The following is a 14,994-nucleotide window of genomic DNA, read 5'->3' as shown; positions in this document are numbered from 1 at the left end:
TTTCCCAAAAATGGATCCTTAAAAATAAAATCCACGTTGCACGTGCAGCCTAATGCAGGGTTTGAACACACGACCCTGATATCAAGACCTGAGCTGAGATCAAGAGTCAGACGCCTAACCGAATGAGCCACCCAGACACCCTGAAACAAATGCACTTTAAATATAAATGGGGGGGCACCTGGGTGACTCAGTCGGTTAAGCGGCTGCCTTCCGCTCAGGTCATGATCCCAGGTTCCTGGGATGGAGCCCTGTGTCAGGCTTCCATGCTCAGCAGGGAGTCTGCTCCTTCCTTTCCTTCTGACTCTCCCCCCCCCGCTCATGCTCCCGCTCTCTGAAATGAATAAATAAAAAAATCTTAAAATATATATATATATAAATGGGTGTTTTCAGCGTTTTTACCTGCAGAGGTGTCATCCCCAGCTCGTGTCCACTTCTTCCCTGAGCGATTTTGGATAAATCATTCACGAGGCGCTCAAAAATGTTAGCAGCATTTAAATCACAGTCGTAGTTGACATAAATATCTACAACACACTGGGCGTCTTGGAAAATAACACAGAGATATTAGAAATTCTGATCCAACAGACACAGCAATTTTCTCATTAAATGAGATTCCTTTTTCAAAAATGCTTCCCACTGAATCACTGACTCAGGTAGACACCAATCCCTCAGGAAATGTGTGTCAGACGTGCTAGAAGTCAGGAGGCCCTCTTCTGACACCTGCCTCAGCACTAACCGGAATCTTGAGCCCCTCACTCCACCTCTCCAAGGCTCACTTTCCTCATAAGAAAGAGATAACAACTGCCCGATCCACCTCTTAAAGTTGTGTGACTTATGGAATTATGTTTGATGACAGACAAGTCAGAGGCTTGGTTGACAGCCACACAATTGTACGGTGGATAAGGTAAATCTGAATTGATTTACCTTCGCATCCAATCAAGGGTTGGCAGCACCAATACCTTGGGACCCTGTGACTAACAAAGCATTCAGTTTGTAGGTGGAGTGATCCTGTATCCTGGTTTTGCAGGATTAGGGGGCTTCCCAGGATGTGGGACTTTCTGTGCGAAGACCACAAAGTACGGGACAAACCAAATTGAGCTGGTCATCCTCTAAAGGAGAAGCGGAGCGGGACTAGACGTTAGGTTAGCATTAGCCTTCATGGTGAGCTTTCCCAGCACTGCATTAACACTCTCAAAGCAGGAGGTAAAGTTCTCAATCTGGATTTTGGAAAAGCATTTCTGGGTAAGTCAATGGATGAGCACCCTCAGAGTGAAAATACCTGCACAGATCCTTGTCAGAGTCTGAATGACCATCCACCTGTGCTCAAAAGAGCTTGTTGATGTTTCTAAAATGTTCAGGAAAATCTCTTTGAAAAAGACCTATATGACATGAGGACAAAGGGGGACACCAATTAATACCATTTCAATTAGGGCTCAAAAACCCCAAAGGCTTTAGGGAACAGGCAGCTCCGACGAGTGAGGTAGCCTGGGGAGAAGTAAAAGAGCAGCGCGCGCACACACGCACTGCTGAGGCGCGGCGGAGCCCTGGCCTCCCGTGGGAAAGGCTAGCGGGGCAGAACCACAGCAGCCTGGAGGATGGAGCCCCCACCAGGGGAGCAGCTGCTCCTCAGCAGTTACCAAGAGCTGCCAGGCAGAGATGAGGACTAGCGTTACAATTTTGAGAGAAACCAGAGAAATCTGGATTTTCAGGTAAAATGAAATGAAAATGACTTCTCAAGTTGCCAACGAGTTCAGGTCATTTCAAACAATTTATAGGCTAAACAAAGATGTTCAGGGGATGGAGTCCAGCACATGGGCCACTTGACTTACACTTTTGGTTAAAATGAAAAAGCACGCAAGGAGGCAGGAACTTTTAGGAAAAGGGATTCTCTCAACTTATTCAACAAGTTCTTCTTTGGGGTGCCAGCAAGTAGACCGTGTAAGTCAACGCTTCATGTATAACCATCATACAAAAAAAGAAACAAACAAAACCCCAAAAATCATTTTGGAGCCCATACCTCTATTTGCATTTTCAAGTGCATTTTGAAGTTTGAAAGAAGAGTAAGAAAAATGGCGAGAGAGAGCTCAAAGACATCAGGCACTGAGGAGACGCCATTTTTGGACAACGCCACACAGAGATACTGCTTGATTGCGTTGATGAACATCTCGTGAGTCCTGAAGACCGGGCCGGCGTTCTGCAGCACAGACAGGAGCAGCTGCAGGGAAACCACCTTGGAACGCAGCTCGTGGGATCTGGCACAGGAATGGAAAGATGGTGACGATGCTAAAAGATTCGATCTTGAAGAGCGTGTTTCTCGAGAAGGCCTTGCTCCTCGACCAGCGAGCAGAATTTTCTGAGAGCCAATGAGTTAAGGGTTGGCACCAGCACCGGGGTGCGCCTAGGGCGTGAGGGTGGACGGCAGCAGGTGGGTCCGCCGGGGGCCTGCGGGCCCACGAGGGCGAGAGCTGTCAATGCCCACTGGTCTTTTCTCCTCCCCACCATGAAACAGGGTATTCAGCAGGAGCAAAGTAAGCGTAAACTGACTCCAGAATGTTGGTTCTGCAACGACACTTTGCATCATACCCATGAGACTAAACTCTGTGTTCTGCTCTGTCTTTATGGAGAAACGGAAACAGTGCTCTTCATCCACCTGCCTCATGCTCTCCACCCTCACCCACAGAGCCAGAAAGAAGAAAACTTTCCCAAATCGACTCCTTAATGGTCACAGTATCTCAACAGAAGAGTTGAGGATTATTGTTAGCGACTAATAATAATAGTGACAAACTCATAAAGTGCAGGGTCCCCCACTCAGGATGTGATGGTATCATTTCACATCCTTGACCCTGTAAGGCAATCTCCCACATTCACATTTTTCAGCTGAGGTTCAGCAACGCATATGGCCGTGGAGGCGCTTTCAAGCGAGCCAGGAGGGAGTGCAGCTCTCCAGCTCCAAAGCGCTATCATCTCTGCAGTAACTGGTTCACTACAAAGAAAGGTTTGGGTTCTCTAGGATGCATCTGGGGCTTAAAGCTGTACCCATGGAGCAGAGGTTTCCCACAAAGGCAGGGAAGTAAGGTTTGTACACATCCTGCCTCTGCCCACCCTGCATCAGATTAAACTCATTAGTCAGAAAGAAGAGGGTGCACATTCAATATAGTAACTCTTTTTTGCATATAAACCAAGGAAAGCAACACTGGGCAAAACCTTGGTGTGGACACAGAGACAATCCATTATGAAAGGGCTGTAGAGACAGCAGGAGGCTGAAAAGCTGTAAATTCCTGCATTCACACCAACCAGGGGACAGGGCACTGGGGTTTTCCTGGAACCCCCAACATCCTCCTGGGTCATCTGGGTCATCCACGGCCAAGAAATGGTGTCCACTTACTTTGGATCTGGGGGGCCTTCAGCAAGGGGCTTCATGGACAGCTTGCAAAGGGAGCGAAACACCAGGAAGGCGTCCTTCTGCAGAATGTGAGAGAACCTAGTGGCCACTTGATGTCCCTGTGCATCTGATTCCTGAGGTTAGAAACAAATAAGAGAAAAATCAAGGGGTCAAAACAAAAGAAGAACTCGTTTTCAAAAATAAGGAATGGAATTATCTCATGGAAATTTAAAATTCTGTTATTTATTCAATGGGGAAGTGAGGAATGTGGGGGAGAGGACAATATGCCAAAATAGCTATGGGGGAGTCATTTTAGCAATTCTAAAACCTTGTTCCTTGTTCTTCAAAAAGTGGGTATGGAGGGCTTAAAATGATAAATGAGCAAACGTTAAACCTTTAAAAATCTAAGACAAATACAGTTGACCCTTGAACAACACAGGTTTGAACTGCATGGGGCCCACTTATATGCGGATTTTTTTCAATAAATACAGTACTGTAAATGTATTTTCTCTTCCTTAGGATTTTTTTTCTCTAGTCTACTTTACTGGAAGAATACAGCATGTAATACATATGGGAAATATGTGTTAATCAATTGTTTATCCTATTAGTAAGGCTTCCGGTCAACAGCAGGCTATCACTAGTTAAGTTCTGGGGGAGTGAAAAGTTAAATGCAGATTTTCGGCTGCATGGGGGGGCGGCAGTCAGTGACCCTAGCCCCCGCATTATTTAAGGGTCACGTGTATAAGTAATTATATTAGCTTGGATAACAGTATTTCTAAGAACACTACTGCAGGATAGATGGGGGAAAAATGGTAAGGCCTTTTAAAATATACTTCTTTAACCAAAAGTAAGCTACATTAAAAAATATTTGTAACATATGACAAAGACTAATTCACTTGACATACAAAAAGTTCTTATAATTCATTAAGGAAATATGGAAACCTTCCACCCAAATGAAAAACAGGCAAAAAAAAAAAAAAAACCATGAATAAGCAATTCACCAAGAAATGCAAATGACAGATTAACCTAAATCGTCTTACTACTAATTATTAAGGCAGGATCTTTCTCCCATCAGACCAGCAAAATTTGGAATGAAGACAATTGCCCGGTTTTAATGAGGGAATGGGGAAATGAGCACTGATAGCCTACAGGTGGGCAGAGATTCAAGCATTACCTTCCCAGCAGGCTAATGTGATGTTAAGGAACAAAAGCCTTAAAGCTTCCAACTCGTGACCCAGCAATATCACTTGTAGGAATTTATCCTAAAGAAAGAATTAAGGATGTGCACAAGATTTATCTATAAGGATGCTCATTGTAGAACTATTTCCTGTGATAAAAAACAGAAGTAACATAAAAACCTAACAGGGAACTGGTAAAATAGATTATGGCCATCCACAGGACAGAATTTTACATGACCACCGAAACAATTAATTAGGTCTGTATGTACTGATGTGAAAAGATGTCCACAAAACGGTGTTGAGTAAACAAAGAAGTCACAGCCTAGTATATAAAGGCAAGAGTCCTTCGTGCAGATCTGAGTACATCCCTGTAAGTGCATTCTTAATGGGGATGACATAATGCCATGGGGACTGCTACAGACTGAATGCCTGTGCCCCCTCCACCTCCACTCAGAGGTTGACACCTAATCCCCAAAATGATGGTATTTGGAGGTGGGGCATTTGGGAGGTGATTACATCAAGAGGGAGGAGTCCTCGTGAACAGTATTAATGTCCTTAAGAAGACAGCCATTTATGAATCAGGAAGCAGGCCCTCACCAGACACCAAAACTGCCGATACCTTGATCTTGGACCTCCCCGTCTCCACAACCGTGAGAGATACATTTCTATTGTTTATAAGCCACCCAATCTATGGTATCCTGTTATGGCAGCCCAAACAGACTAAGACAGGGGCAGGTATTGGTTCTTAGTAGAGGGGCAGGGGGGTAGGGGGTGGAAAAAATCTTATCCCTTGTGTGTATAAAGCACAGGTACATGTATAATTATAAACAGATATCCAGTTCATCAGTGACTTTAAAATTCATGAAAGGGAGTGGTGTGTCAGAAAAAGAAATATGTAAAAAGGCTGGGGGGATGGGCGCTGATAATGCAAAAGGTTGAGAAACACCAGTGAAAAGGTGCAGAGAGGGGGTTCAAGTGGGATGTTAACATCCTATTTCTCCCTGTTTTGAGTGTTTATATACAGCATTTTCAGGAAAACAACAAAGCTATTTAAAAAAAAAAATAATGTGGCAGACAGATCTATGGGTCCGAAAGGATGTTTGTAATATACACTGTTTCAAAAGCAGGTTACAAACAGCAGTATGTCATGTGATTAGATTTAAGTGGAAAAAAATAGGAGGGAGAGAAAAATCTAGAAGGATATAAGTAAAATGTTAACAAGGGTTATCCCCAGATTTAGGGGATTATGGATGAGTTTTATGTCCCCATTTTTCCTTCTCTGTATTTTCTTATTCTTCTATAATGAATGTAGACTGAGAGAGAAGAGAAAGGCCAGGAAATCTAAGTTTTTAAAAGCCTGAATAAATAAGGTTTAATAACAATGCTATATACAACAGCAGCACATTCCAGGAATGGAACCTACTAATACAAAGCACATCAGGCCAGGACTGTGTGACTAACTGAATGGGGTCTGCTAGTTTTCACTCATTTCTTCTGCTAGAGATTTCATTCTGCATCTTCTATGAAAGTAAAAATCCAAACGGGTCTATATAGGAGGAGGATCACCGACGTACCAGATTATCTGCCGACGACAAGGACTGCCTGTCGTCTGCTATCCCGTTGGCCTGTGAGTTTTCGTCAGCTGCTGGAGGAACAGCGCATTCCTGGCACTCCAGTTCACCCAGGACCCGCTCGGGTTCTGTCAGGCCGTGCTTTTGTGCTGCTTCTTAAAACACGAGTGCAAAAATCATCACGAAATTAGTACTCATCCCAAAAGGTCTAACACCAGGGAGAAGTTATTCACATCATCTTCTAGCTCCTGCTTCTTCCCCGCTCACCCTTTGCCACCACCCTAGGAGACTGACATAATATTGAAAAAGGTTTGATCAGGCTTTCCAGTGTCTATTATCCACAGCTCCAATCCCCAGAGGTTTCATTCATACTGCAGTCCATGTCAGTGGTGCCTCTGGAACTGAGCAATGCAGCAGCCCTGCCCACCCCTGTCCACTTCTGGAAAAGGTTAGAAGCAGCTAAACATGAAAAGCACCAATTTTTAAAAAGCACTACTAACATAGGGGTTAGAGAAGAAGAGCCATGTAAATGAGAAGAGTTGGCAGTTATGACAGAAGACCTCAGTCACACGAGGGAAAAAAACAAAGTAGACCTGAGCTTCCTGGCAGCCACGTAAAAAAGGGAAAGACAAAGAATTAAAATTATTCTATTTTAAAGACATTGCTACCAGAACGTATATTTCTACATTTTATTAAGTAATTTTATTTAATTCTACATTAAGTAAATAATGAAATCTATGAATACAGATTGGCAGTAAACTAAATCAACTTTACAATGGGTCAGTGGGTCAAAAACATCTTTGACTGTGACCCGTCGTAAGAAATATATTTTAAGGGGCACCTGGGTGGCTCAGTCGTTAAGCATCTGCCTTCGGCTCAGGTTATGATCCCAGGGTCCTGGATCGAGCCCCACATTGGGCTCCCTGCTCTGTGGGGAGCCTGCTTCTCCCTCTCCCACTCCCACTCCCCCTGCTTGTGTTCTCTCTCTTTCTCTCTCTCTCTAATAAATAAAATCTTAAAAAAAAAAAAAAAGAAATACATTTTAAAAATCATGACCCCTGGGGCGCCTTGGCGGCTCCGTCGGTTAAGTGTCTGCCTTTGGCTCAGGTCATGATCCCGGGGTCCTGGGATCAAATCCCCACATCGGGCTCCCTGCTCAGTGGGGAGTTTGCTTCTCCTTCTCCCTCTGCCCCTACCCCTGCTTGTGCTCTAATAAATAAATAAATAAATAAATAAAATCTTAAAAAAGAAAGAAAGAAATGCTGATTGTAACCCCCTGCTAAATTAATGATTTCTTGACCCATTAATAGTTTAACACTGGAGTCAAGTGTACAACACACAGCCATTTACCTAAGATTTGGGGCAAAAACAAAGAAAAAACTCTCTCCAGTGGTCATTCTGAGCTCTACAAGTTTAATTCCACCAAAACGACACCATAAAACTGAGGGAACCACGAATGAAGTCTAACAAAACGAACAAATCTTCCCTGTGCATCTGATACCCGCTAACGTGGGGACTGTCACCTTGACACATCAGTGGCTAGCCACGAACATTCAGCAGCAATAGGCACCACCTCAGGACTCACAGCCACTCCTGGAAAAAACTGGATATATCTGGGAGTTGCCTCTGTCTTCCATGTGGAGCACCCAATTCTAGCATTATCAGACTGTGCTTGAACCCAGCCCCAATGAGAATAAAATTAATCACTAAAAAGATACGTCTTTTTTAGATATTTAGAAATACCTTTCTTTTGAGTATTTCTGAATCCCACATGAAAGACGGGCAGATACAAGCAGACTCAGTTTCCATGACTTCACTGGGGGTGGGCACTCCACCACTAAAATTATCTGGCCAAGGACTTTTTTGGGAGCAGAGGGGAGGTCTTACCTTTAACGGCAGATGTGACCACATCTTCTAAGATCTCCTTCACCACCTGCTGGGCTCCGTCATCAGTCCCTACACACACCCAAAGACACAAACACAAACATGTGGGTATTTCCCGGGAAAGCAAAGGAAGGGGGAGAAGTGGTCACATCCAGGAGGCAAACAGGGCAAACAAGTCCTCTCCAAAGCCAAATCTGATAATGCCAAAAGAAAACGAGTCCTGTGCAATCTGGAAACTCTTAGACAGCATCTGCTAGGACTTTTGAGTTTCCCTCTCTGGATCCCTTTTCTTTCCTAAAGCCCTCTCCACCACCCCCGAGGTGGAGGCAGGAGCTGGATTTTACCCAGCTACGCTTCTCAGCAGAACAAAAGATGGAGCTTTCTCTTGTGCCTCCACCTCAGGCACCCCAGAGCCTTGGGAAGTGACACACCTCCTGCTGCTTCTCTTCCTCCACACTCAGAACAACCCAGAGCTCAGCATGACACTTCTCATGCGGTAGCTGAGGATTTACTGCATTTTAAATCGAATTGTTCTGTCAACTGTTAACTGCTGAAGTGGAAGAGCTTAGACACCAGTTGTTTTGGGAGAACGAGTCAACAGTCTTGGACTAGACTTTAAGGAGTAAACATGCGTGATTTCTCAAACATCACATTGACCAAAAAGGCCACCACATTAAACAGAACCAAAATAAGCCTTCAAATTCTTCCCAAATGAGGCCTTTCAATCAAGCCCCTATTTTTATGAGTTCTGTGTTTAATCCACAAGGTACTGGAGAGCAGCACAAAGTATTTTCGTTTCCACTGAGCAGCTAACCCACCCAAGCTATTTATTTGTCCCCCAAGCTTCTGAAGTACAACTGACAAGTAAAACCACAGTAACTATTTAGATGGGTAAGTCAATCTCTGTGGAAAACGTGGATGTTGTATGCTTTTCTTGGCGAAAAAGAACTCGAACGGAAGTTAGGAAAGCCAGCGGCCACGGTTACAATCTCCTTGCACCCACGTCTTCATCTAAACAACGTGGTTTAGACTAGATGGGTGTGTGAGCACGCTTCAGGTGCTCTCAGGCCACCTTTGTCACGTTTGCCGTTCTCACCATCACGAGTATCAGTACGTCACACATGTATAGTTACCAGTGCTCTTCACGTGGCATCCCCTCAGGGGAGAACATTCCTAAGACCGCAGGCTTCACACGCCAATTTTCCGAATGTATGTTACAATCAACGTGTAACTATTAATCTTCCTTTCTTGTGTGTGGTGAGAACACGTAAGATCTACCCTCGGCAAATTTCAAGCATACAGCACAGTACTGTTAAGTACGGTCACGCTGCTACACGTTGCATCTCTAGAACTCCACACTCTGTACCCCCGACCTCTATCTCCCCATTTCTCTAACTACCCTTCTACATTCTGTGTCAATAAATCTGACTCCTCTAGGCACCTCATATACATGAAATCATGGAGTATTTATCCTTTTATGACTGGCTTCTTTCACTTGGCATAAGGCCCTCCAGGTCCATCCATGTTGCTACAAATGGCAGGATTTCCTTTTTTTTTTTTTTAAGGCTGAATAATATTCCAGTGTGTGTGTGCATGCATAGGTGTGTGTGTGCACACATGTGTGCGTTATCCATTCATCTTTTGACAGTCACGTTATTTCCACATCTTAGCCAGTGTGAATAATGCTGAACAGGCGAGTGCAGATGATCTTGTCAAGACCCTGATTACATTCTCTTAGAAATAAGACTTCTCGATCATAAAGTAGTTCTATTTTTAATTTTCTGAGGAACCTCCATACTGATTTCCCTATCGGCTGTACCAATTTACATTCCTGCAATAGGGCCCAAGGGTTCCCTTCTCTCCACATGCTCCCTAGCTCGCTGGTCTTTCATCTTTCTGATAACAGTCATTCTGACAGGGGTGAGGGGATATCTCATTGTAGTTTTGATTTGCATTCCCCTGATGATTAGTGAAACTGAGTACCTTTTTAAGTATTTGTTGGCCATTTGTATATCTTCTTTTGAGAATTGTCTATTCAGGTCCTTTGTCCATTTTTCAATGGTTTATTTGTTTTTTTGCTATTGAGTTGTAGAAATTCCTTGTATATTCTGGATACTTACCCCTTACCAGATATATGGTTTGCAAATATTTTCTCCCATTCCATGGGATGCATTTAAACTCTGTTGATTGTTTCAATGGTTGTGCTCATAGCCTTTTTTTTTTTCTAATTTGAATTAGCTGCAAACACTTAAAAAATTGGGAGATGTGTCATAAAAATTCAGATCTAGCTTCTATTAAGAAAAAGATTATCTGGCAACACCAGGCCACAGTGGCTGAAACCAGGAGCAGCTGCCCCCTTTAGCCAGGGTGTGAACTCTACAGATGTCCTGGTGCGTCAGTCCTTGCCACTGAGGACAGGTGTCATTATAGTGAGCACGAAAGCGACACAGGTCTGTCAAGAGTGGGGAAAATGGGACACTGACAGGGTTGGGTGTCTGAAAGACATCAGAGAGAAAATATTCCCTTGTGGAAGTGACTTCAACACAGTGAGTAAGAGTGAAGGCTCCGGAGCCAGTGTGTCTGGTTCAGGTCCCTGCTCTGCCACTTCCCAATGTGGGGACTTATGTCACGTCACCTCTCCAAGCCTCAGTTCCCTCAGTAGTGAACAAGGATGATTTCAACAGCAATTACCTCATGGGGCTTTGTGAGAATTCAATAAAATAATACCCAGAAAGCATTTAAAATGGTGAAGAGTGAGGACTCAAGCGTTAATTTTTCTTTGGCCTGTAGAGTATGATTGTGCTAAGACATTCATGATGCCCTCATGAGAGCGGCCCTATTTCTTTTTTTTTTAATTTAAATTCAATTAGCCAACATATAGTACATCATTAGTTTTTGATATAATGTCCAACGATTCATTAGTTGCGTATAACACCCAGTGCTCATCACGTCACATGCCTTTTTAAAAGATTTATTTTAGAGAGAGATAGAGATAGAACACATGAATGAGTTGGGGGCGGGGGCAGAGGGAGAAGAAGAGAGAGGAAGAGAGAGAGAAGCAAACTCCCCACTGAGTGCAGAGCCTGACGTAGGGCTTGATCCCAGGACTCCGAGGTCATGAGCTGAGCCAAAATCAAGAGTTGGCCCCTTATCCAACTTAGCCACCCAGGCACCCCAAGGCCTTCTCATTTCTGCCACTTGCCTGGCTCTGGAGACTAAGTCCATATTGAAGTTTCCCAGTTAGGGGCACCTGGGTGGCTCAGTCGGTTAAGCATCTCTTGATTTCGGCTCAGGTCGTGAGATTGAGCCCCACATTGGGCTCCACGCTGGACACGTAAAGTCTGTTTGAGATTCTCTCTTTCCCTCTGCCCACCACACCCCCCACTCACTCTGTCAAAAAAACCCCAAATAAACAAACAAAAAACCACACAAGAAATTTCCCACTAACGACACAGAAGGCAGTTTCAGTTACTTAAAGCCTCAGTATCTTTCACTCTAAAGAGAAAAAAAAAATGTCCATTTTTACAGGGATCTTCCTTTTCCCTCACTGCAGATTTGCCATTTAAACAGCACCAGGACCATCATTTTTTGGAGGAATAACAGTGTTTAACTCATTTTCCTTGACAGGCTGGATCCATAATAGCACCTCTGCAAAATCAAAATATTCTCAGGCCAGGAAGGGGTGGGTGAGTCAGGAAGCCCTAATTCCAAAAGAAAGTTCCTATAGAGGGAGCTGCCGCTGAAGAGTCCCTAAAGAGGCCCAGATGAAGCAGGACTCCCCACAGTACCCCTGCCCTGCTTCCCTTGCTGACATGTCAGCGTGGGGTAGGTCTCAGAAGAGGTCTTCCTGAATGATATAATAACCACTAAGAAGTCTGCTGTGTTTAAGTTTCAAGCATGCTGTCAAAATGTTAGAAAACCAAACCAAACCAAATCCTTGCAAGGTTCAGAATATGTTGATTCCCTAGGATGTCCAGCAGTCACCACCTGGCCATTACTGATTGGTTATTTCACAAACTCTGTCCCTAAGCAAATAAGAGGGTCACCTTGAATAGGTTCAGATAAAAGAAATCCCTGCTGCCATTCCCTCCCTAGCCAGCACGAGAACCACCCCTGTGGCGGGGATCGCCAGTTATTGACTCATACCCTTAGTCCTTACAGAGCTCTCACTTTGTTTTGGAAGGGGCTGTCCTGTATTTCCTGGCCATCCCAGCAGAAAGGGTGGCCAGGTGACCAAGTTCTAGCCAATGAGGGGTAAAGTATAAATTACTGGGGATTGCATGGGCTTCTGGGAAGGCTCCTTAGGGAGGGGCATGACTCAGCTGGGAGTCCGTGAGTCCCAACCTCTTCCTCCCTCCTGCAGAAGGACATGATAGCATCTGGAACCATGAGGTAACCTGGAGGATGAAAGTTACATGCTAAGAATAATCGGGAAAAAATTGAAGGAATCTGAGACACACCCTCCCACACCCCTGTTTTCTGTCCAGTGAGGCGGGGACCATGGGGGATGGGGTAGATGGAGTAGTAAGACGCAGTCACTCATTCATTCCATCAACAAATTGAGTGCCTGCATGTTTGGCACTGTTCCAGGCATGTAGAATACATCACTGTTTAAAACAAAGATCCTTATCTTCACAGTGCTTACATTCTAGCTGGGATAATAACTGTGTAATGCTAAACACTACAGAACTAGGGAAAAAACAGAGTGGGAGGTGGAACTGGGGGGGGGACAAATGTGAACACATGGTGACAATAAAACGTGACATGCCTGTTTCCTGGAAACTAGGGTTTGGTTGTGTCCAATGTCCAAGCACTTGGTAATATGCAAGAATACTAAAGGGAAAAAAATCAGGGAACAAAGCTGTTTGCTGTCACATTTCAGCCACACGCCAAAACGGTTCCTCGATGGAAGAAACACTGAGGCAACCTGCTGTTGCAAAGTAAATGTCCAACGAGCAGCTAACACAGAGGCTGTAAACCCCTGAGCTGGAGCCGCCCAGCAACGCAGGCTGTGTCAGAAAGGAGGGGTCCTGGGGGTACATTTTGTTATTTTTATAAAGTGTTGGTCTGAGACAATTTTTGTTTTGTCCATAAAAAATACTGAAATTCCTAAAGCAGAGGATCTTGGATTGCTAACATGGAAAACAGGCTCCCTTTATTCTATGCACTGTTCGCACTGTTCCCACCATCTTCACATCTGATTACCATCTTAACTATTCGCTCTTTCTCTTTAACTCATTTTTTTAAGCGGAAACTTACCTGAAAGCTAACATAAAAGCAAACACACAGGTCCAAGTGCCAGACACTGCTCTCATGTAATTCTTACAAACCTGTAGGATAGGTACTAGCTGTGGCCTCATTTTACAAATGAGGACCCTGAGGCTCAGAGGGGTTAAAGATGTCGCTCAAGGTCACAGAACTACTACACTGTAGTCATGATCTGAAACCAGGCTGTCCGATCAGAATCTCCATATTGGCTGAAGGAGGAGGACTTTGCTCTATTTTAGAATACTTAAGAATTGCGTTGTTTTTTTTCTCTTAAAGAATGAGATCCAAGAAGAAAAAATGAGCTAAGAAATCCTTAAACACACAGGTATTTGTGTACCTACAATAGCTACTCATTATCTATACGAATGTAAAAACGCTAATGTCTCACACATGTTGGGAGTCAAAATCTTAAAAATGATCTTAAAAAAAAGGAAAGAAAATGGAAGCGACAGTTTCTGGGTACAGGATTTCTTTTGGGTGTAATTAAAATGTTCTAAAATTGACTATGGTGACGACTGCACAACTCTGTGAATGTACCAAAAATAACTGAATTGTACATTTTAAAAAAGCTGAATTTATGGTACTCAAATTGTATCTCAATAAAGCTGTTTTTTAAAAAAAACTGACAAGAACAGCCAGGCAATGAGGAGGAGTGTGAATGGACAAATGGGGTGGGGTCCTCTAGGGAAGACTGCTGGCTGTGCCCCCAAATTCACATAAGCTAGAATGTCTCAGGCTCAAAAATCTACTTTGTAAGTTTACACAGAGCAATTTAATCCATGTCTTGGACAGGCTTGACAAGACTTACGAACTGACTGTTGATTTATCAACTTAGGATGAAAAACTAGTAAAGGGAAAAGAGATGCTCAGTCTGTTGGTGAACCGTCTCCATCCACGCAAATTTCACTGGGAGGCAAATGATCCCAGGAAGGCCATGGGGAAGGTTCTCAGTAAATTAAATAGGAAAACGTAGGGGCGCCTGGGTGGTGCAGTCGGTTAAGTGTCCGCCTCTTGATTTTGGCTGAGGTCATGATCTCAGGGTCCTGGGATCAAGCCCCATGTAGGGTTCTGTACCCAGTGCAGAGTCTGCTTGGGATTCTCTCTCCCTCTCCCTCTGCCCCTCCCACTCTTGCACTCTCTCTAAAATAGATGAGTACATCTTAAAAAAAATAAAAATAAAAATAAAAAAACAGGAAAATGTATGTCGAGTGCCCAGTTAGTGAGCATGGTGTCCGGCACAGTGACTGGCTAGTTAGGGGTGGCTTCAGGACGTGATGACTACAGGATGGACCCCACAGAAGGGCAGGGTGTGTCCCCTCCAACACAGAGGCACTAGAGCCCAGGTCTCTCAGTGGGTCTCAACAGCCTGGATTCCAGCCCAGGGCACCGTCTCCCTGCGTGGACATCTCCACCACCTGTCTCTTGGGTTATCCTTCCTCCTTGGCTTCCAAGGCTTGCTCAATCCCTTCTTCTGAAGAACCATTCTTTCTTTAGAGCCACACCTTGAGAACCTGAAGCCACTCACTCTTTTTAAGGGTAACAGCACACTTGCATTCCAACCCACTATTTGTAGGTTTGCTATTTGATTGTTATAGGCAGTCTGATTCCCATATTCCTGGGAGAAGCCTTGCGGGGGCTGGGGGGGGGACACCAAGTACTGGCTACAAAACCCACAGCAATATACTAAGTGCAAATCATCTTTGTTTTACAGAAT

At 44.1% G+C, this 14,994-nt stretch overlaps 1 protein-coding gene across 2 annotated transcripts in view; it reads right to left on the bottom strand.

Annotated features, from left to right (window-relative positions):
- ARFGEF2 (ARF guanine nucleotide exchange factor 2) overlaps positions 1–14,994 on the bottom strand; it is an 88,540-nt gene that overhangs the window by 49,282 nt on the left and 24,264 nt on the right. The window contains exons 7-12 of one of the 2 annotated variants that reach the window (XM_028125213.2): positions 8,016–8,084; positions 6,132–6,283; positions 3,383–3,513; positions 2,015–2,249; positions 1,277–1,376; positions 400–539 (exon numbers count right to left, since the gene is read on the bottom strand). In XM_028125213.2, coding sequence (XP_027981014.1) covers positions 400–539; positions 1,277–1,376; positions 2,015–2,249; positions 3,383–3,513; positions 6,132–6,283; positions 8,016–8,084 — 827 coding nt within the window. The remainder of the gene's footprint in view (positions 1–399; positions 540–1,276; positions 1,377–2,014; positions 2,250–3,382; positions 3,514–6,131; positions 6,284–8,015; positions 8,085–14,994) is intronic. The other variant, XM_088026789.1, reaches the window with a different exon arrangement.

Source organism: Eumetopias jubatus, unplaced genomic scaffold, assembly GCF_037043125.1.
Source record: "Eumetopias jubatus isolate StellerSeaLion01/CBP00866 unplaced genomic scaffold, mEumJub1_p1.0 scaffold_9, whole genome shotgun sequence".
NCBI lineage: Eukaryota > Metazoa > Chordata > Mammalia > Carnivora > Otariidae > Eumetopias > Eumetopias jubatus.
This window is presented reverse-complemented; position numbering and strand designations above follow the sequence as displayed.